General features: G+C 44.0%; 1 protein-coding gene across 2 annotated transcripts in view; it reads right to left on the bottom strand.

Moving 5' to 3' along the window:
- LOC122794507 (myo-inositol 2-dehydrogenase-like) overlaps nt 1-22,171 on the bottom strand; it is a 624,687-nt gene that overhangs the window by 133,425 nt on the left and 469,091 nt on the right. For both annotated transcript variants that reach the window (XM_044062956.1, XM_044062955.1), the window contains one exon: nt 4,724-4,880. In XM_044062956.1, coding sequence (XP_043918891.1) covers nt 4,724-4,880 — 157 coding nt within the window. The remainder of the gene's footprint in view (nt 1-4,723; nt 4,881-22,171) is intronic.

Genomic DNA, 22,171 nt, shown 5'->3' with positions numbered 1-22,171 from the left:
CCTGTCACCCCTGGGATTCCGGATATTGGCTAAGGCTCTTGCCACCCCCATAGTGCCTTTTTTAGGCAAGGCTCAAATTCTAAACCTACCACCCTAGAAAACAAAAATGGGAAGAAACTGAGGGTAATGCTGCTCAATGCCAGAAGTCTAAATCTCAAAATGCACGCACTCGAGGCCTTTCTCAGTATGGAGAACATCGATGTCTGTGCTGTAACTGAAACCTGGTTCAAGGCTCCTGGACAGCACCCCGGCACTATTAGGTTTTACCTCATATCATGCGTTCCGGCCCCAAAACCCGGACCACACCACAAAAGGAGGGGGTATATCCATATTCATAAAGGATACCCACACCTCCAGGTTGGTGGCAACGCATGAAGCTTCGGAAACCATCCAGGTGCAACTAACCATAAGCAAAACTGCTCTACAAATTGTAGCATGCTACAGGCCACCCTCTCAAACTCAGGAAACCCACACAGCCTTCCTGAAGACACTGGAGGGTATAAATGTATCTCCAAACACCATCATATTGGGTGACTTCAACTACCCGAATATAGACTGGGAACATTACTCAAGCCCTAACTTTCTAGCCCAACGGTTCCTGGAGTTCATAAATTCAAATGCCATGGAACAGCTAGTCACTGTTCCCACGAGAGGAGAAAATATACTAGATCTCATTGTCACAAACATGGGGACAAAATGCTCCACACCAGAAGTATATCCCTCATTGGTGAGATCTGATCATAAACTAATCTCACTGGAAATCCACATCCCGCCCCCACCCCAAACAAAAAAACCATAGTGAAGAACTTCTCTAAAGCAAACTTCACACTACTCAAGACTGGTGTGGTATCCTTCAAGGCCCCTGAGCCAGAGGAAACCACAACCCAAGCTGCGGAAGCCCTTACAAATGCCTTCTATGAACACCTCCAGGACTGCATGGATCAGGCAATCCCAAATAAAACCAAGACTCTTTCCACAAAGGGCAAACGTCCAGTCTGGTGGACCCCAGCCATTAACAAACTTTACAATAAGAGGAGAAAGCTATTACATGATAGAACAAAATCCATAAAAGGGAAGTCACCCCTGATCATTATTAGTAAAAAATACGAGCACTCATAAAATCAACTAAGGCCAATTTTGAGAGAAAAATTGCCATGGATTCAAAGGACAATCATAAGGCCTTTTTCAGCTATGTTAGGAACCTAGGTGGAAACTCCCAGATATGCTCAGAATTAGTCCAAAATGGTACAAAAATCACTGAATCCACAGACATTGCCAACATACTGGCAGACAGGTTCAGTGCAAACTTCACCCCCCTCTCCTAAAGGAGAGATAACTATCCCAGCCGAGTGTAGCCTTCCGACATCTCAAATGCGCAGGTGAAAGCTGCTCTCTAAAGCTAAAACACAGCATCAATGGGACCGGATGGTGTCCCCGGCTGTGTGCTACACGAGCTAAATGAGGAATTAAACCCGCACATAAGGCAGCTGTTTAATCTCAGCCTTACCACAGGATACGTGCCCAAGGAGTGGCGACGGCAACTGTGGTCCCACTCCACAAAGGCGCCTCACGGACCCTGGTAATTACCGACCCATAAGCTTAACAAGTCTAGTGTGCAAAGCTATGGAGAGGATCATAATGGAGCTCATAAACAAAGATATAGGGGACTTGCAGACATTGGACCCGACCCAGTTTGGCTTTGTCAAGGGAAGATCATGCCTTTTGAACTTGGTCGACTTCTTGAAACAGTCACCAAGGCCATTGATGAGGGAAAGGCAGTCCATACAGCCTACCTTGACCTTGCAAAGGCTTCGACACAATACCCCACTCGGGTATTGTAGAAAAACTTACCAGCTTAAATGTAAACCCATATGTCACAAGATGGGTTGCAAACTGGCTTAAGGACAGAACCCACAGGGTTAGAGTTGCTGGCGCTGTGTCAGACTCCAAGCCGGTCACAAGTGGTGTCCCACAGGGCTCGGTCCTTGGCCCCCTATTGTTTGGCATCTACTTCGCAGAAGTACAGGCCAACATGGGAGGACTTTGGCTGACAAAGTTTGCAGACGACTGCAAACTGGGCCATAGTGGAAAGTGCATCGGACACGGATATCCTTCAGAAGGGACTCACGGAAACAGATAGCTGGTGCCAGAGCCATGGCCTGAAGTTAAACACCAAAAAAGGTATAGTCATACCCTTCGGGAAAAACAAGGTAACCCCAAGCTACCATATAGGTGGCAATCCACTAAGCACAGAAGAGGTTATCAGGGACCTGGGGACCCAGGTTGACAGTGGCCTTTCTTTTGACACTCACGTTGCTAAAGTGGTTAGAAAGACCTTCTACATTGCCCACCTGATCATGAAGGGATTCACATCCAGATCTAGTGAGGTCATTGTTCCCCTGTACTCTTCACTTATCAGACCAATGATCGAGTACAATGCCCCATTCGGGATGTATCTCACCCGACATCTGCAGCAATTGGAGAGACCCCAAAAGTTCCTCACCAAAAGGATAAAGGGACTCCAAAATCTGTCATATGCTGCCAGATTGAAGAAACCCCAGCTCTATTCAGTCGCATACCGTCTGCTCAGAGGTGACATGTGCCTGACATACAAGGCCATGTCCAACCCGGAATTAATGGACATGCTCCACCTCAAAAATCCAAATCCACCAAAACCACTAGAGCAAGCGACTTAAACCTTAGCACGGATATAAATAGGACGTGCTGGAGGGATAGATTTATCACTCAGAGACTCCCTATGCTGTGGAATAAAATCCCGGTCCATGTGAGGCAGAGCACCTCGCTGACTCTGTTCAAGAGAAATCTAGACCTGTGGATGGGAGATCGAGGTTTACCCCTGAATCATCTCTGTGTCACTGCTGGACAGAGGCACAACAAACTAATGGGCACAGTATTTTTTCATATAAGGGGTGGCGTAAGCCACAAAAATTTGGGCTAGGCTTATAAATGCCTTAGGGCAGATAGCCTAGTATAAACCTATGAACCTATGAACCTATTTATAGCAAAAAGCAGACTATCCCAAGACTAAATATAAGGGATTCAGTTAACTAATTATTTATAGCAAAAAGCACACTATCTAAAGACTAAGTATAAGGGATAGGGAAATCAAGTTGACAGAGCCCTGTTCAACTATATGAGTGAAGCACAGAAGTGCCTAAACGAAAAAAAGGGCAAGGCCCAAGAGCAACTGAGGTTAGTCAGAGAGCATCATGGGATAGGGACTGTGCCTCGAGCTACTCAGAGATCTTGAGCTTGGAAAGCGATCGGCTCCGTACCCACGTGTAAAAACAAACTGTGAGATTGAACAACTTCACATCAAATGCTCTAATACCTGCAAAACAGCAGCAAAATGTTTTGCAATCATTCTCTGAAGAACATCTTCCATGGCAGAATCGAAAACACAGGATTAAATGGAATTCAAGATCCCAGCAGGCAACCACATGCAATAAATTCCACTGGAAAAAAAAAAAGACTGCAAAAAGCTATTAAGGCAGCAATCAGTAAAACTCTTACCAATGTTCCAAACAGCACTGTACATATTACTCCTGTTTTCATTCCCCTGAGCTACAGAACCTAGCAGTCCATTTACAATGGACAACTACTCCAAAATAAAGTGACCAGAAACAGTACAATCAACTAACTTGAGTAAAAACTTCAACCATCATCCACAGGTAGACATTCTCAGCCATCTCTGGATATAAGCAAACCAGTTTGGTTCTTGGCTCTATGGGGCTTGATTTCCTCTACCTCCATTTGTCTACTCTGACTCTTAAGCAAGTCATATAACTAAACAGTACTCCTGGAAGGAATCCAAAAAGGTTCACGTGGATGGTGAGAGATCTAGGCACACAGGTTGACAGCAACCTTAACTTCGATCGCCATGTCTCCACAGTGGTAAGGAGGCCATTTTATATTGCTCATCTCATAAGTAAGGGCATTGTCTCCAGAAAAAAAGGTTATAACCCCCCTGTACTCTTTCTTCATCGGGCCAGTAATAGAGTACAATGCTCCCTTTGATATATCCCTTTCCAAACACCTGCAGCAATTGGAGAGATCACAAAGGTTACTTACAAAGAAAATTCAGGGTCTTCAAGATATGTCTTATGCGGACAGATTGAAATCATTGTCACTTTACTCTGTCATACAGACTGCTCAGAGCCGACCTGTGCATTATGTATAGAGCAAACTCTGACCCAGTTTTAATGGAAATACTGCACATTCACGAGTCAAAGAGCACACAGGTCACTCGCTCAAAGGACCTTAACCTGGTATATGATATCAACAGAACTTACTGGAGAGAGAGAGAGACTTGTCTCGCATCCCCACCTTTGGAACAAGCTTTCTATTCATGTTAAACAAAGCCCCTGTTTGGCCCTATTTAAGTGTAGTTTGGATGACTATATAGGCAACCGGAAATTCACCCTGGGGTTCCACCTCTGCCCCTCCTGGACAGGGGCAATAGGTACTGATTTTAGTGTCTGCTTGAACCAGACACCCTTGGGAACACGGATTGTACTTGGCTAAGCTGGTAAGGACCCTGGGCCGTTAGCCTAATAACCTCCTATGATCAGTGCTCTGTTCTAGCTAGCAAATAGAAATAAACACAGATATGGGACAGTGGAAATGTTGCACTCCATAGCTACTACTCTATATTCCAAACAACAAGGCACATATACATGCAAATTACGAGAAGAAAAACTACCTTGTATAGTCCTGAGGAAATGTCGTACAAGCATTCGGTACGCATCTCTATATCGTTCTGCCAAAGACTGGGAGCAAAAGGAAGATGATGTACCATATTCTGAGATACCAAGAGTGTTCTGATTGTCCATGCGTAATGTGCCCTTAGAACCATGAATCTAAAGAATATAAAATCTTTGATGTTAAAATGTTAAAATTCATTGTGCTTCATTTTAAAACACCTTCACTCTACCCAGAAGACAATGCAATATCTCTTACTGGATCAACATAGGTGCTGCACTTAATCAAGCCTTCGGACAAGCAAAAGCCCTGATCTCCCAATGAAGGGCTCGTGCTAGCCCAAGGTGTTGCATCATGTCTGTGTTCCAGTATCTTGCCATTCACTTTTTTGCAGCATATGGTACAATTACTGGAACCTAAGCACAAGTGCCTGCACACTAAGATTTACATGCCATTCTGTAGTATAAAACAGACTCCAAATGTTTTTTAATAAAATCAGGTGAGCTGGTTCATAAGGGAACCCTCTTCATGAGAGTCTACATTTGGATTCAGCTTTGCTTCTACTAAAATTTGACTTTTTTTTCTTGGAAATTAAATATACCGGGAAGCACATAAATTCTGTGCTGACGAATGCTGTGATGTCATGATCTGCACTAGTATGGTAAACCTAGCTCTGACTACATCAGCCATATTCCATCCACTGAGTAAGCACATTTCTTGAGCATTGAGAAAACACAATCACATTTGACATCTTCCTGTTTTCAAAGACACATAGACATATAAACACACATACCAAAATGCTCCATAGCAAATGTTTATAGTTCTAAACAAGAAATCTCCTGGCAAAACCGTGTATCCTATTTCTCTGCTTCTCTCTCCTTTCCTTTTCTTCTTCCCTCTATCCAAGCCAATAATACTCAGTCTGCATCTTCCAAATTAACACATCCTCCTACCTTCACCTTCAAAAGTTTTTATGGCATTGCTGCTTAAGTTTACAATGATAATTTTCTATTCTCTACGTTGTGTTGGAATTAATTAATTCTGCTTTACCTCCTTACTGTGCTGCGTAAACTCATGTTCATAAAATGTTCTGTATAATAACTATGTCTACCTAAGTGTAACCGTATAACTGTTGCTAAAACATATGCTAATCAGCTTCTTACTTATGTAATTGTTTTTTTCCACTGTCTTGTAGACTCTATGTATAACTATGTTTGTCTCTGAGCTTTTCTCCTCGGGCCTCTACTGAAAATGGACATATATCCAGTTAGACTAGCCCGGTCAACAAATGTAAAATAAATAAATATATAATGTGTAATAATCTGCTAGCAAAGTATTAACTTGTGAACCTCTCTATGAAAAACAATTAAAACCTCCATTAATGCAGGCATTAGAGAAAATATGCAAATTACCCTATAAGTTGTACAAGTGTTCCTGTATACTGGTTTTAAAATGCAGTGTCACCCAAGCATTTAGGCCAGTAAGTCAGAGTCTACAAGCTACAGATGTCTCATCTTTTTTAATTTCTCCAAGTCTTTTGGGTTTCTAACACCATGATGGAAATGGAACTTATTCCTAAGTTAAAGTATGATTAAAATTTATGAAATTAGTAGTTTCAATCTTTGATGTTAGCCAGAAGTGCTCTTCGCAGCACCCACAATGTGTTCAATACTGACTCCTCCTGCAATTCATATGGAATTACATGTACTGGTAACATATCTACGTACAACTGTAAATTCTTTTTTGTAACACCCACTGCTCCTACTACTACTGGAACTGTCTGCGTATCCTCTTTCCACATTTCAATCATTTCTGCCTGTAAATCCTGGTATTTTATGACTTTGTCTCTCTCTCGCTCTCTACGGAAGACACTGCAGTCAATGGGTGCAGCAATTCCAATGCTATTTTTGTCTTCTTTTCTTGGACTACTACATCTGGTTCTCTTGCATCTATTTTTTGAATTGCTGGTAAAGGGTGATCCCATGTGATATAAACATTTTCTATAATGCTTTGTGGCATATTTCTTATGCTTCTCAGCTACTTCGATAATATAATGCTTGAATAATCCTCAATGCAACAGTCTTGTCACTTTATAATATCTTTTGGTATACAGTCCTTCTGCCATTTGTGTATCATACCAAGCAACAAAATGTGTAACTGTTTCCAATTATGTTTTACAAAAAACATCTGAGTACTTGTTTTTCATTTGTCTTCAACCTGTGGGAACTGTGGGTTCCCAGATCCATCTCTGATCCGACTCCGCCGCATATCCAGCATATGATCCATGTTCAAAGCTCCTCCCCTTACCTATAATGCTCCTGTCTCCTTCCTCCCTTCAGATCGAGTTTGCCACCCAATCTAGAACTCACACCTGACCCAACAGAGCCTGGTCCCTACCAAAAAACATAAATAAGGATAACAGGCACCCTAACGGTGACCACTAACTGATGTCGTAGGAGCAACAAACAGTTCACAGAAGGCCGGGAGAAGGAGGGAGGGAGGGACGGCTGAAGACAAATGAAGAACTACTCAAATGGAACGTTATGGTGGGTACATAACTTCTTTATCTGAAGTAGTTGTCATAATTTGGTCTTCAACCTGTGGGACAGAGTCCCCAGCTACTAAACACCCAGGAGGCCCTCAGGGAAGGATATTCCAGACCACAGCGGAGCCAAATGATGCCCTGTTCCTGGATACAATGTCCAATTTATAATGTGAGATAAAGACCAAGTAGCCGCAAACAAATATCTAATGAAACTCTGGACCAAAAAGCCACTGAAGTGGCCATAGATCTGGTGGAATATCCCTTCACATGGCTTATCTCCCTGGCAGAATATGCCCAAATGATATCCTGGGAAATCCAACAGGCAATAGTAACTTTAGATACTGGTTTCTCTAAAAAGGATTTAGAGTAAGAAATGAAAAGTTGATCAGATTTACGAAAGGTATTTGTCTTGTGCAGGTAGAAACGTAACTGTCTGTGCACATCCAATAAATGCAATTTATGTTCTCCTTTATTTTGAAATTTGGAAAGAAGACCAAGAGATTGATCACTTGATTAATGTTAGCCACTGAAGCTACTTTAGGAGAAAAAGATGGATTAGTGCACAAGGGCACCCTGTCCTTGTGAAAACTCATAAGGAGCTTTGACCGACAGAGCTTGAAGTTCCAAAACTCTCCTGGCAAAGGTAATGGTGACCAGGAAAGCAGTCTTCCAGAACAGAAATCGCAAATCTACCGAAGTTGCAGGTTACAAGGGTGCGAAACTAGGGCCTGTAGTACTAACATAAGATCCCACGGTGGCATAGAGTCCTTCATCGGCAGTCGAAGGAGAAAGGTACCTTTGAGAAAGGCCTTGCCAAGCTTAGAAGATGCTAAGGAAGCCATATCCCCCACTCGATAATTAGACATTGCAGCAAGTTGAACTTTGACTGTGGAAAAACTGGCACCTTGTTGAAAAATTCCAGTCAAAAATTCCAGCACCGCAGAAATAGGGGTAATGAAAGGGTCTAGTGCATGCTGCACAGCCCAGATTGAAAAACGTCTCCATTTGCTGGAGTATACCTTTCTGGTGGAAAACTTATGGACCACCACCAGGATTCTTTTGACAGGAGAGGATAAGCCAGGAGTCCTGACTATCATGGGAACTGAAGTAGCCCAGCAGTGAGCTTTAAACTGTCCTGGTCTGGATGGGGAATCCCTGAGGGATGAGAGATGAGATCCGGAACCGGATACAACGTCCATGGTGGAGCCACCAGATGAGACCACAGAGAGGGAAACCATACTTGGCGAGGCCAAAATGGGGCAATGAGGATTACTAGGCTCCCCAGCCTGTGAGCTTTCTTAAGGAATTTTGGTATTAAGTGAAGAAGAGGATAAGCATACAGAAGACCGGGGGGCCAAGCATGAATCGCTTCCCCCGGAGGGGAATTCAAAGTGAAGAACTCGCTGCATTTCACATTGGAAGGAGAAGCGAAGAGATCGCAGCAAGGCTGACCCCACCTGTGAAAGATCTGTTCTGCTACTTAAGAATTCAGAGACCTCACATAAGGCATCAGAATAGATCTGCTGAGTCTGTCCGCTAGAATGCTGGACCTCTCCGGGATGTACGTTGCTGGTGGAGATCACCCACTCCCATACTCTCATGGCCTCGCAACAGATCTGGTCCCCCCCTTGTCCGTCTGGACAGCAATCTTTCCTGAGGGAAGATGGGCATGGACAGCCTGCAATGCTAAAAGCACCACCCTCATCTCCAAGACACTGATATGCAATCTGGTCTTATAGGGGGACCACGTATCTTGAAATGTCCTTCCGGAGCAGTTACACCCCCCCCTCCCCCCGCCCCCCGCTGGGAGGCGTCCATTGTCACTGTGGCCTTGGGGAAAGGTGGAAAAAAGGGAAGACCCCAGACAAAGTCCGAGGAATGAATCCACCACAGAAGGGAGTCCCTGCACACTCAAGAGATTCGGACAGGGTGAGTCAACGGAAAATCTAACTAGGACCATTGTACTGACAGGGTCCACTGAAGAGTACGCCAAGGGTAAGAGATGGATCATGGCCACCGTGGACCCCAGTGCGATTAAAACTATCTCTGCTGTCAGGAACTGAGCTTAAAGAACACAAAGAACATGTAGCTTCAGTGTGTGTGTCCTGTCTGGAGTAAGAAAACTTTGGTTTGAATTGGGTCTAAGCACGCCCCAATAAAGTCTAATGTTTGGACTAGGGCCAAAAGATGATTTGTTGAGATTGATGGTAATGCTTAAACTCTGGACTAGGAGAAGAAAGGAATCCCTTGCTTGACAAAGTTAATGTCTGGAAGGGGCAGTGAGGAGACAATCATCCAGGTAGGAGAATACCTGTATGCCCTGGAGTCTCAGGTGAGCCGCTACTACTGACATCACTTTGGTAAATATCCTGGGGGCTGTGGTGAGACCAAAGGGAAGTGCTCTGAACTAGTAATGATTGGTACCTAGCCGGAAGCGGAGAAACCTCCGAGACTGCCTGTCCACTTTGATGTGATAGTACGCATCTTGGAGGTCGATCAAACACATCCAATCCTTATCCTGCAGGAAGGGAATGACTGATTGAAGGGTGACCATCCAGAACTTCATCTTGGCCAGTGATAGGTTCAAGGTGGAGAGATCCAAAATGGGTCTTAGGTCCACCTTTTTCACTGGCAACAAAAAACCCCTGGAATAAATGCCTAATCCGGACTGGTCTATGGGGACAGATTGGATGACTCGCTTTCTTAGCAGCTTTGCAATTTCCAGTGCTGCATCCTCCCTATGCATGGGTGGGATGTCCAGGAGGTGACTCTAGAAAGGGGATTGACTAGCCTCTGGATATAATTTGTAACACCCAACGATCTTTTGTGATGGACTCCCACTCAGTTAGGTGTAGCGAAAGACAGCCCCCGACTACCTCCAGAGACAAGCAGCCAGGCAACCCTTCAGGGTTACAAGTGAAAGAATACAAAAGCTGGGTAAGCCTGGTATACACCTCAAGCAAAAAAATGAAAAAAAAACAATGGTTAGACCACAGCTGAAGATATAAAAATGGAATTCTCTTGAGTCTGAAGAAGCGATCAGTTGATTTAGATAGCGAAAGCGCTTACTTTTGTTTGATAAAGGGCAGCTGGAGTGAAACTGCAAGTGAATTGTTTCCTACTTTGACTACTACATCTCAGTAACAACTTTTGGTTTTATAAAGGACACTACTGTGAAGCTGCAAGTGATTTATTTCCTGGCGTGGAGAATTCCATTTTTATATCTTCAGCTGTGGTCTAACCATTGTTTTTTTCAATTTTTAACCCTTCAGGGTTGCTGGGCAGGTCTGTCCGTGAAAGGCTCTTGAGACACGTAATTCCTTGGACCTCCCTCTGCCTCTAGGGTGGCGTCTATCAAATCCCCCTCTGGCCTTGGGGGAAGGCGAGTCCTGAGTGTCCATGGGAAAACTCAGATTTCTGGAACCACATCTTCTTGGTTCCTCACTGATTCCTGTGGAAGGATCATTGAGGGACCGAGAAGTGGATCCCGGCAGCAGACCGCATTTTCCCATCCTTTTCACTCTGAACTAATGTGTCACACGTACTGACTTCCCAAAAAGGGAGGAACCATCATACAGGGCATTGCTAAATGACACCTTAAAGGGTTCCAAGCACTGACAGAGCCAGAGCCAGGCATGTCGCCTGATGGCAACTCCTGTACCGGCGGCTCTAGCGGCTACCTTGGTGGCTTGGGAGAGGAGATGCATAGAGGTATTTGCCACTGAATTTAGGGTGGCCATACAAGCGGTAGTGTCACCTTCTTGCCCTCCGCCGACATGGACCCAGAGGTCAACTCAGTGATTATCTTCACCAGGTCTCACTGCAGCCAAATCATGTGTGCTGTGTAATTCAGCGTCCAAACAGAGAAGGTCATTGAAGTGTATACCTGCTTCCTGAAACAGTCCATACTCCTAGACTCCCAGTCAGGAGGGTGGACTGTAGAGCTCTCCTGAGCGAGCTCCATCCTAGTGGCAGCCGCCACCACCATGGCTTCAACCGGTGATCTCTTATGCCAGTATGATCTATCTGGGGGGGGGGGGCAAAACCTTGTCCAGGCATTTGGGAATGGGCTCCACTGTGTCCGATTCCTTCCACACCCAAGATGTAATGAGATCCACCAAGGGATCTGCGAGAGGGGAACCCCAGGAAGCAGAGGGTCCTGCTCCAAATGCCTCCAGGAACACAGATTTGTCCGAGGTAGGTTTTTGGGCAGACTACCCTCACACTGGCAAAGGAGTTCCATGATGTCTCCAAAGGAGACATCAGCGGGGGGGGGGGGGGGGTTGATCGGGGGAAACCTTCCTCCAAATCGGTATCTTCGCGAGATACTCTGGTGCGGAGTCTAACTCTCCTTTTGCACGTATATTTGTGAGGTACCTACTCAGTGGGGATCTCTGGGGAGGACTCTCCAAAGTCTTGCTGTTCCCAAGAGGGAGTATACTGAGGCAAAGAGGCAGCAGGCTGTCCCTGAGATGGCAGAATGGCCGGATCCACACCAGAAACAGAGAGAGCTGGGGTGGAAAAAGAGGATGAGATGGTCAAGGGTCTGAATGAAATCGTGAGAACCCTCTCTACCACGTCGAAAGCCAAAGGGGAATGGACATCCTGAGAAAGGACAATAGGAGCAGTAGTCACCCACTGACCCGAAGGGGGAGTCACAGCTGAACCTGCAGGCACCGAGATACCAACTGAAGGCTCCACTCCAAACTTAGAGCTGACATCAACGACACGGATCCGACAGCCTGCCAGATCTGACCTGCGGCCATGGCTGGTGTCAGGGTACAAGGTACCATCAGCGCCGGCCCCTCAAAGCCAAGTGTCCTCGGATCCGTGGGCTCCGAAACTAGAGATTGGATTGGAGAAGGAGTAATAGGGGCGAAAAAGGGCTACATACTCCCCGCAATGGAGGGAGAGGGGCAGGCAAGACTCCTATCTGTATCTGAGTGCAGATGAACTTCTGCATCATCCTATCCATCTCCACTTCACTAAGGCTCTGTGTGGAATGGGAGGAAGAAGCAACCGACACCCACCTGCTGGGGTGGTGAGGAGAAGCCTGAGATGGTGACTGGGTCTATAGTTCCACCAGTTCTGGAGAGGACAGAGGGGAATGGAGCCGAGGAGATTCCAGCCTCGGAGCCAATGCAATTTTAGCTGGTGGGCCGGCCAAAGCAGAATGATCTGGGGATTGCTTCTTTGGCCGATCCCTCCTGGAAGATTTGCCTCCAGCCCCGGTTCTCTTGGTGGGAGTTTGAGTACCAGAGGCTAGGGCAGCAGGGTCTCGAGTCCCAGAGGATGAGGAGGGAAGAAGGCCCTTCAAAATAAGTTTATTTCTCCTGTCCATGAGTGCCCGGGGATTAAATCCGGCACAGATGGAACAGGAGGTTTGAAGATGGGCTGCTCCAAGACAAACTACACACAGAGTGTGGCCATCGGCTGGGGAGAGCTTATGGCCACACTCTGTGCACTTTCTGAAGCCAGGTTTGGTAGCTTTTGACATGTCCCAACCTAAGCCCAGTACACACATTTTGTTATCGACTAAAGGTAGAAAGCAGTATACATAAGAAAAGAGAAGATTCGGTCAAAAAAAAAAAAAAAAAAAAAAAAAAAAAAAAACAAGCACTTACCACTACTTTTGCAGCAAAGAGTACGGATAACAATGCAGACTGAAATGCAGCAAAGAAGGAGACAGGGGCATTATGGGTAAGGGGAGAAGCTTTGAGCATGGATCAGATGCTGGATATGCGTCCAAGACGGATCTGGGAACAGTACAGTTGTGTACACTTACCATAAATGTAGATGTTCGAGTGTATCTACTGTTGCAGTCATTACAGTTGGGCAACCTGCCAGCAGATTACCCTCAGGCGGCCTGATTAACAAAGTCTTGGGTCCTACATCAGTTGCTGTCCATTCTTCCATGACATCAGGTAGTCAGGGGTATAAAGCAAGCAGCCGACGCCATTACATTGTTTTTTTCTTGCCTCAGATGTCAGGTGCCCCCCAAATGGGGAGCAAATAAAATTAAAAATACAAAAATATACCTCCAATCCCAAAAGCAAATACACCAAAAGGGCTTTTAAGCATAGCGAAAGAAAGTAGAGGTATAGCCAGTGAAAAATAGGGGGCTGGAGGGAGGGTAACCAGGACTGCAACAGTGAATACACTCGAACATCTACATTTATGGCAAGTGTACACAACTGTACTATGTTCTTCATGTTTCACTGTTGCAGTCATTACATTTGGGTAGATTCCCAAAGCTATGGTTGGGTGGAGGGAATTATACAGCATTAAGACCAGCTATAAGGCCCTGCAGGACAGCAGTGGCAAAGCCAGCTCTGGATTTAGAGAAAAGTGGTAAATGGTAAAGTTTGGTGAATGTATGAACTGAGCTCCAGGTAGCAGCTTCTAGAATGTCCCTGGTAGGAACACCACTGAGAACGGCTGTAGAAGTAGATGGAGCCCTGGTGGAATGGTATCTGATACTCTGAGTGATAGTTTTTCCATAGTGCATATAGCAGAAACGAATACAATGGCTTATCCATTTGGAAATGGTTTGCTTTGAAATAGCCTTTCCCTCTGCCCCTGCAGCAAATGCCACCAGCAATTGTTCAGATTGTTTTTGAAATTTTGTCCTGTTTAAGTAAAATCTAAGTTGTCTGTGTACATCCAATGAATGCAGAATCCGCACCCCTTGTTCTGTGGATTGGGAAAGAAAGTTGGCAAATGAATTGTCTGATTAAGAGCCACACTGGATACCACCTTATGCATGAAGGATGGATTGTTCCTGAGAGATACCCTGTCCGCATGAAAAATGATGAAAGGCTCCACTGCCATAAGAGCCTGTAATTTGGAAATCCTTCTAGCTGAAGTGACTGCTAAAAGGAAAGCTGTTTTCCAGGAGAGAAATTTCAAGTCTGCAGTAGCAGCTGGCTCGAAAGGAGAGAGAGTGAGCTTTTCCAATACAAAATTGAGGTCCCAGGCAGGGGTTGGAGCTCTCCTGGGTAGTCTTAAGTTTTTGGCCCCTCTGAGATACTGCTTTAGCAGAGGATGAGAGAAGAGGGGAAGTTCTGTGTTGCAATGAGCTGAAATGGCTGAGGCATGGATTTTTATGGAAGAAAAGGACAGGCCCTTGTGAAGCATCTCAGTTAAGTATTGTAAAATATGAGGAATGTTGCGCACTGCTGTGCTTATCGCTTGAGAATGATTCCAGGCACAGAATCTTTTCCATTTGTCAGCATAAGATTTTCTAGTACTAGGCCTTCTCGCCTCCAAGATGACATCCATCGCAGGTTTGCTGAGGGATGCTAAGGGTGAATTTAGGTGATTAGCCACGCTGCAAGTTTCAAAGTTTGGAGCTGAGTGTGCAGAAAGTACAGTTGTGTACACTTACCATAATTGTAGATGTTCGAGTGTATTCACTGTTGCAGTCATTACATTTGGGTAATCTGCTGGCAGGTTGCCCTCAGTCGGCCTGAATTCCAAAGTCTTGGGTCCTGCGTCGGATGCTGCCTTCTCTTCCATGACGTCAGGTAATCAGGGGTATAAAACAAGAAGCCGATGCCATTTTCTTTAGTTTTTCTTACCCCCGATGTCAGGTGCCCCCAAAAAGGTAGCAATATTATTATTATATATATATATATATATATATATATATATATATATACATACATACATACATATATATATATTCATGCATCAGTATAAACTTTACCTTCATCTACAAGCAAATACACCACATAGGTTGTAGAAGCTAGAGAAGGAAAGATAAACTTTAGAATGGACAGAGTAGAGAGGCAAATAGTAATGCTTTGTAAAGGTGTGAACAGAACTCCAAGTAGCAGCCTCTAGAATGACTTTGGTTGGTACTCCTCTGAGAAAGGCTGCTGAAGTAGCTGCAACTCTGGTGGAATGAGACCTAATGCCCTTGGGCACAGGTTTACCATGGTGTAAGTAGCAGAAACGGATGCAGTGGCTTATCCACTTTGAAATTGTCTGCTTTGAAATAGCCTTTCCTTCTGATCCTGCAGCATATGACACTAGTAATTGCACAGTTTTTCTTAGAGCTTTAGTCCTGCTCAAGTAGAATCTTAGCTGTCTGTGTACATCCAAGGAATGCAGAATTCTCTCCCCTTTGTTCTGCGGATTTGGATAAAATGTTGGCAGGTGAATTGTTTGGTTAAGAGCCACACTGGAAACCACTTTAGCCATAAAAGTAGGATTTGTCCTCATAGACACCCTGTCTGGGTAAAAGATGATGAAAGGCTCTACAGCCATGAGGGCCTGTAGCTCTGAGACTCTTCTTGCTAAAGTAATTGCTAGTAGCAGAGCTGTCTTCCACGATAAGAACTTAATATCAGCTGTAGCAGCTGGTTCAAATGGAGGCAGGGTGAGCTTTTCCAACACATAATTGAGGTTGCATGCAGGTAGTGGTGATGATCTAGGAGGCCTTAAAGTTTTGGCTACTCTAAGATACTGCTTTAATAAAGGATGAGAAAAGATTGGTGGCTCTGTATTGTAAAGAGCCGAAATGGCAAAGGCGTGGATTTTGATTGATGAGAAAGACAGGCCTTTGTCAAGCATCTCAGTCAAGTATTGTAATATCGGAGGAATATGTGGTTCTGCTGTATCAGTTCCTTGTGCTTGATTCCAAGCACAGAATCTCTTCCATTTGTCAGCATAAGATTTACTAGTACTAGGCCTTCTGACTTCCAAAATGACATCCATCACAGCTTTACTGAGAGGTGTCATTTGCATGACTACATGATTAGCCATGCTGCCAGGTTCAGAGTCTGTAGTTGATTGTGCAGGATCTGATTGTTTTGCTGGGACAGTAGTTGTGGTCTTTGAGGCAAGGTCCAAGCTGGGTATCGAGACAAGTTCCTTAGGACTGGGTACCAGTATTGGTGGGGTCAGTCCAGGGTAATTAATATCATCTTTGGCTTCTCTTGTCTGACTTTTAGGAGGACCTTGGGTAGAAGAGGTAGAGGTGGAAAGGCGTAAACTGACAGGTTTTTCCAACTGAAGGATAGGGCGTCCACTTTCCATGCTTGTCTGTGGTAAGTCCTTGTGCAGAACTTTTTCAATTGATAATTTTGAGGAGAGGCAAATAGATCTATGTCTGGGCTCCCCCATTTCTCTGTTATCGTGCTGAAGACTTGTGGATTTAGTTTCCACTTGTGAGGATCCATAATGTTTCTGCTTAAATCGTCTGCCAGAGTGTTTTGTTTTCCTGGCAGGAATTGAGCTTGAAGATGAATTTGGTAGGTCAAAGCTGTGTCCCACAGTGCCATGGCCAATCTGCAAAGGGGGTATGAGTGTGTTCCCCCTTGCTTGTTTATATACCACATGACTGTGGTATTGTCAGTCTTTATCATTAGTTGTCCTGGATGAAATAAGTCCTTGAAGGCTGTAAGGGCATTTTTGAACAGCTAACATCTCTTTCTGGTTGTTATGTAGATGCATTTGCTTTGGTGCCCATATGCCCTGAATGCATCTTCCTGCCATGTGGGCCCCCCAGGCATAATCTGATGCGTCTGTTGTTAAGGTTTGGCTGGCAGGGGGTAGAGTGAAGGGCCATCCCATATTTTGGTGATAGGCCTTTGCCCACCATAGAAACTCCCGTTGCAGGCAGTGAATGAGAGGAATCATTGTTTCCAGACTGTGTGAATGTTGACTCCATAAACATTTTAGGTACCATTGAAGTTTCCTTGTATGCAGTCTTGCATATGGAATTAGTAGGATGCAGGATGCCATGAATCCCAGAGCCTGCAGAATTTGTCTTGCAAAAGACTGGGTTTTTGCTGCCATCAGTTTGAAGTAAGTAGTCAGTTGCCTTTATTTGTCTGGCGTGAGGTAAGCCATCTGGGCAGTTGTATTCAAGCTTACACCCAGGAATGTTATCTTTTGACAGGGTACCAGTTGTGATTTCCTTTCGTTTATTGTGTACCTAGGCATGTTTGAAGCCTTTTCACAAATGCCAGGTCTCAAAGAAGAGTGTCCTTGTTCTCTGTTTGAATAAAACAGCCGTCTAAGTAAGAATATATTTGTATACTTCTTTGTCTGCAAAATGCAATTACTGGTGCCAGGCACTTTGTAAAGACCCTGGGCACAGTAGATAAGTCAAAGGGCAGTGCAGAGAATTGGTAATGTATTAAGCCAGCCTTGAATCTGAGGTATCTTCTGCACGACTGTCTTATTGGGACATGCAGGTATGCCTCTTTTAGGTCTAAAGTCACCAGCTAAGTATTCTTGCCCAGCATGGGCAGAAGCTGCTGCAAAGTCAGCATTCTGAATTTTGGAATGTCCAGGTATGTGTTCAAAATCGATAAATCCAGTATTGGCCGCCAGGCCTTGTCCTTTCTGGGTACCAAGAACAGTCTCGAGTAAAAACCTTGTCCTTTTTCCTGTTCTGGTACAGTCTGAATGGCCCCCATATCCATGAGGGACGTAACCTGTTTCTGTGCCTCTGCCCATTGATTTTTCGGCAGATCTGGCCAACCATTTGCCACAGGCAGAGTGTGGAAATGGAATCTGTATCCCTGTGATACGATGTTTAGTACCCACTTGTCCTGTGTTATTAACTGTCAATTTTGAGCAAAAAGTGCTAATTTTCCCCCTATGGGTGCTGCCAAAAGATAAGTGCTTGGTGTAGGCAGAGGGAAGTCATTTGGATTGCTTTCTGTAGGTGTGCGCTTTATCTCCTCCAGATTTGGAGTTGGATGCACCCCATTGCTTTGACCTGTTTGCGTCTTGTGCCTGTTATCTGGAACCCTTAGGGCGTCTGAATTTCCCCAATTTGAGCTCTGTCTGACACAGGAAAGGACCAATTTTTTCTAGGCCAGTGTCTACTGAATCTTGGTGGCTGCACTTGAAAGAAGTCTTTAACAGTTTGCATAGACTTAGCTTTGTCTTCCATTTTCTTTAAAACCTCTTCTGCCTTAATACCAAACAGAGAATCATGCTGTAAAAGTGCATCTAGCAATTTAGCTTTAACATGATTAGGCAAATTTTGTTCCTTTAACCAGATATACCACCTAATCACAGATCCAGTAGTTGTTGCCCTGCAGGAGGCCTCTAAAGAAACTTGTTCAGCTGCATGCAATAATTCCTGCAATTCTTTATTTATTATTTATTTATTTATTTATTTAAATTTGTTGACCGGGAGTGTCCAACTGGACGTAGGTCCATTTTCAGTGGAGGCCCGGGGAGAAGAGCTCCACAGTTAAAATAAACAGACAGAATATACATTGGATTACATAGTGAATAACAATTTACATAGCAATTACTTACAACATATTTACAGATGAAGAACATAGTACATCAGTAGACAACGAGAATCTTTATCTGTGAAGTGCATACCAGACGTTAACAAATGTTACAAGAAGAAGTTTGTGCTGTATAATAAGTACTGGCTTATGAGCATCTGAGCTTGCTATAATCAAGGTAGTTAGTGGAGTGGAAAGAAAAGTAGTGGTTGGATGGGGTGGATGATATTAGAGTGGGAGTTGCAAGGGCATAGCCAGCATGTTTTTAGTTGCGCTTTTAGTAAAGTTTTGAAGTGGGTGCATGATGGTATGGAGGTAATTGTGGGTGGGAGTGAGTGCCATAATTTGGCTATGGCGCAAGAGAATAGTGCTTCACCAGCAGAGTTACACCAGGAGAGTTATTGGCTTTAGTGATCTGCAAGTGATTTTTGCTGCTGGATCTTAGTGGTCTGGTGGTGCGATAGGGTTGGAGTAGATTCTGGAGGGATGGGACATTTAGTGGATAGTTTACTAGTTTGTGGGCGAGTGAGAGTTGATACGACTGAAGGAGGTGAGGGAGTTCAAGCCAGCCCAGTTCAGCAAGTGAGAGACAGTGGTGAATACGGTAAAATGCCCCTGTGGCGAATTTGGCGATTTTGTTGTAGCAGATGTCTAGCTTGTTTAGATCACATTGCCTTAGGTTGGTATATATTGGAGAGGCAAATTTATTTATTTTCTGCACATTCTGAAATCAACATCATTTTCTGTTTCAGCAATCCCATAACATGTTGTTGGTACTTAAGCATATGAAATTGACAGTTTAAGGCCCTGATTGCCAAGGTTGCAGATCTATAAACCTTTTTTCCCCATCTGTCCAGTGCCCTTGAATCTCTGTCAGAGGGGGTAGAATTTTTTGCTGTTGAGGCCTTAACTCCCTCTGGACCCTGTGAAATAGTTTCAGGATCAGCAGCAGGGTTTCTAAATAAAAATTTATGAGAGTCAGGGACCCTGTAATATCTGTCAGGTTTACTGGGAGCCGGAGGTAAGGAATTAGGGTCAAGCTTGACTCTGAAAACACATCATCCACAATGTCTAAAACAGGGGGAATGGCTAAAGGCTTGTGCTGAGGGAGAAGGAAATCCCTGAGCCTCTTTTTTGATTCTGAGAAGTCTTGACTCTCCCAGTGAAAATGTTCCCTCAAAGTATACAAGGTTTCTCCAAATGAATAATCCTCAGGAGGAGATGCAGATGGAATAGACTCCTCAGCATCTGAATCCTCATAGGGAGGTATAGAAACCTGATCTGAAGATTCAATCAGTGTCTTGCCTAGGCCTCTTATCTGAAGGGGGATGGGTACCCTTGATCAAGGTAATAAGGTCTTCACCCATTTTGATCATCTGTTTTTTTAGGCATAGAGGCCTGTGCACGTGGCTCATGCGTCATTTTTTTAGTTTTACAAGTTGCTTTTTCCTTTGGTTTTGCAGCTGTCGTCGGTTTGATATACAAATGTTGAGGTCTGAAAACACCATCAGAAGCCGGTGCCTGCTCAGTGGCTCCAGACCCATCCGAGGGAGATACATCCGTTGGTCCAATACCTTGATTGTCTTGCGGCATGCCTGACTCCACATGGGTGTTGGTAGAGGTCTGCAACTCGAAGGTAGTGGGTATCAGGGCCTGCAAAAGCGCCTCACTGAGTACCGGTGAACCGGCGACTAGCTTAGGAGAAGCTTTGTCGTCTGTTTTGGATCTCGACTGCCTTTATCTGTCTCTGAGAGGTGAAGAAGAGAGTACAGGCAAGATGGAGTGGGTGGAGAAGAATGTCAGGAGTGATTTGTGACGGACGAGTACCAGTAAGAGTGAAAGGGAAGGTCTACAAGTGGGTAGTGAGACCAGCTATGTTACATGAGTTGGAAACAGTGGCATTGACAAAAAGGCAGGAATTAGAGCTGGATGTGGCAGAGTTAGAGATGTTAAGATTTGCACTGGGTGTGAAGAGGGTGGACAGGATTAGGAATAAGTATATTAGAGGGTCAGCCCAGGTTAGAAGGTTTGGAGACAAAGCCAGAGAGGCAAGATTACGTTGGTTTGGACATGTGCTGAGGAGGAATGCCGAGTATATTGGGAAAAAGATGCTAAGGATGAAGCTACCAGGTAAAAGGAAAAGAGGAAGGCCTAAGATAAGGTTTACAGATGCAGTGAGAGGACATGCAGGTGGTTGGTGTGACAAAGCAAGATGCAGAGGACAGGAAGAAATGAAAACAGATGATCTGCTGTGGCACCACTAACGGGAACAGCCAAAAGATGATGATGACGATCTGTTTGGGGTGCACATATAAATAGTTCTTACTCATGGCTAAATTTTCATGTAAAGGTGTTAATACTTAGCCAGAAGTTAGGTAGTGCATCTGGGCCTGGAGTTTTCCAGTTAGGAGCTTTTCTTACTTTTGTTTCAGTTACTTTGGCCGTTACTTCATCCCATTTCACATTCTGTACATCTGAACTTCTTATTCTTTCTTTATTTCTTCTTCTATCCATTCAGCATGTTTATGTTCCACAGGATCTTCATAGATATTTCTCTAAAATGTGCTTTTCTTCTTTTTTGGTAGCGTTTCAGTTCATTTTGCCTTGTTTTCCAATTCTCTATAAAACTTTTTTGGGTCATCTATAAATTGCTTATTTTTAACTTTTCCTTTATATTTATCTGCATATCTTCCTAGTTTTTCTGTCTATGGTGACATCTTTAGTTTATTATTTGCAATAGTATATGACAGATCCTGATCTGTTCTGAAACTGCAAGTTGCTTTTATCACATCTATCTTTCTGAGTATTTCTGTTGATCTGTTCCCTCTTCTGTACTCTTCCAACAGTGACACTTCATTTTAACAGCTTTATAGTTCTCTATTCGATACTTCCATGATGGAATTTGATTTGATTTTGTTCCTTCCTTTCCCTTACTGCCCTGTGTTTTTTTGGTAAGAATTTATCTGTTATTAATTTAGCTGCACAATAATGTATCCTATTTGCTTCTGTTAAATTACATGAGTTTCTATGAACAGTCCTGATTACTGTGTTTGTTTTATAAAACTTCTAACATTTTGAGTCTTACTGACCTTCTGTAGTCTATTTCTTTAACTGATCTTAATATGTCTATCCATCTCTAGTTAATCAAGCAACTCTTCCCTTTGATTATTTTCTTCTAAACTAAGGGCACATTCTTAAGATTATAAGAGCTTACTAGGCTATCGACCTGAAGGCCATTTTAAGCCTAGCCATTTCATCCCAATGTAATACCACAAAAATACTATTCAATACCCAGCATTGCATTTAATAATGACTGCCTATGTCCACGAGGGTTGTGGGCACTATCTCCAGTAAGAATTTATGGTGCCCCATTCCCTCATCCAGGTTCTTCTTGAACAGTGTCATAGAGGTGCTCTTTTTCACATGAATTGGTAGCCTGTTTCAAAGAGGCGGCAGTTGTTGGGAAATAACTCCATCCCTCCAGCATATCTCAAGTCACAGGCCATATTTAGGTCTCTGGAATGGGTTGCCCTAGTCCCATTTGATTTACAGATATGCAGGAAATTCATTAGGTTGGGTCTTGGATTGCTCTGCAGTAGGCCAGGCATAAGTATCCCCTAAGAAATCTATAGGATACGGAATA

This window comes from Protopterus annectens, chromosome 2.part1 (assembly GCF_019279795.1).
Source record: "Protopterus annectens isolate FY-2018-M chromosome 2.part1, PAN1.0, whole genome shotgun sequence".
NCBI classification, from domain to species: Eukaryota; Metazoa; Chordata; order Ceratodontiformes; family Protopteridae; genus Protopterus; species Protopterus annectens.
The sequence above is the reverse complement of the archived record's forward strand: the minus strand, read 5'-3'. Positions and strand labels throughout refer to the sequence as shown.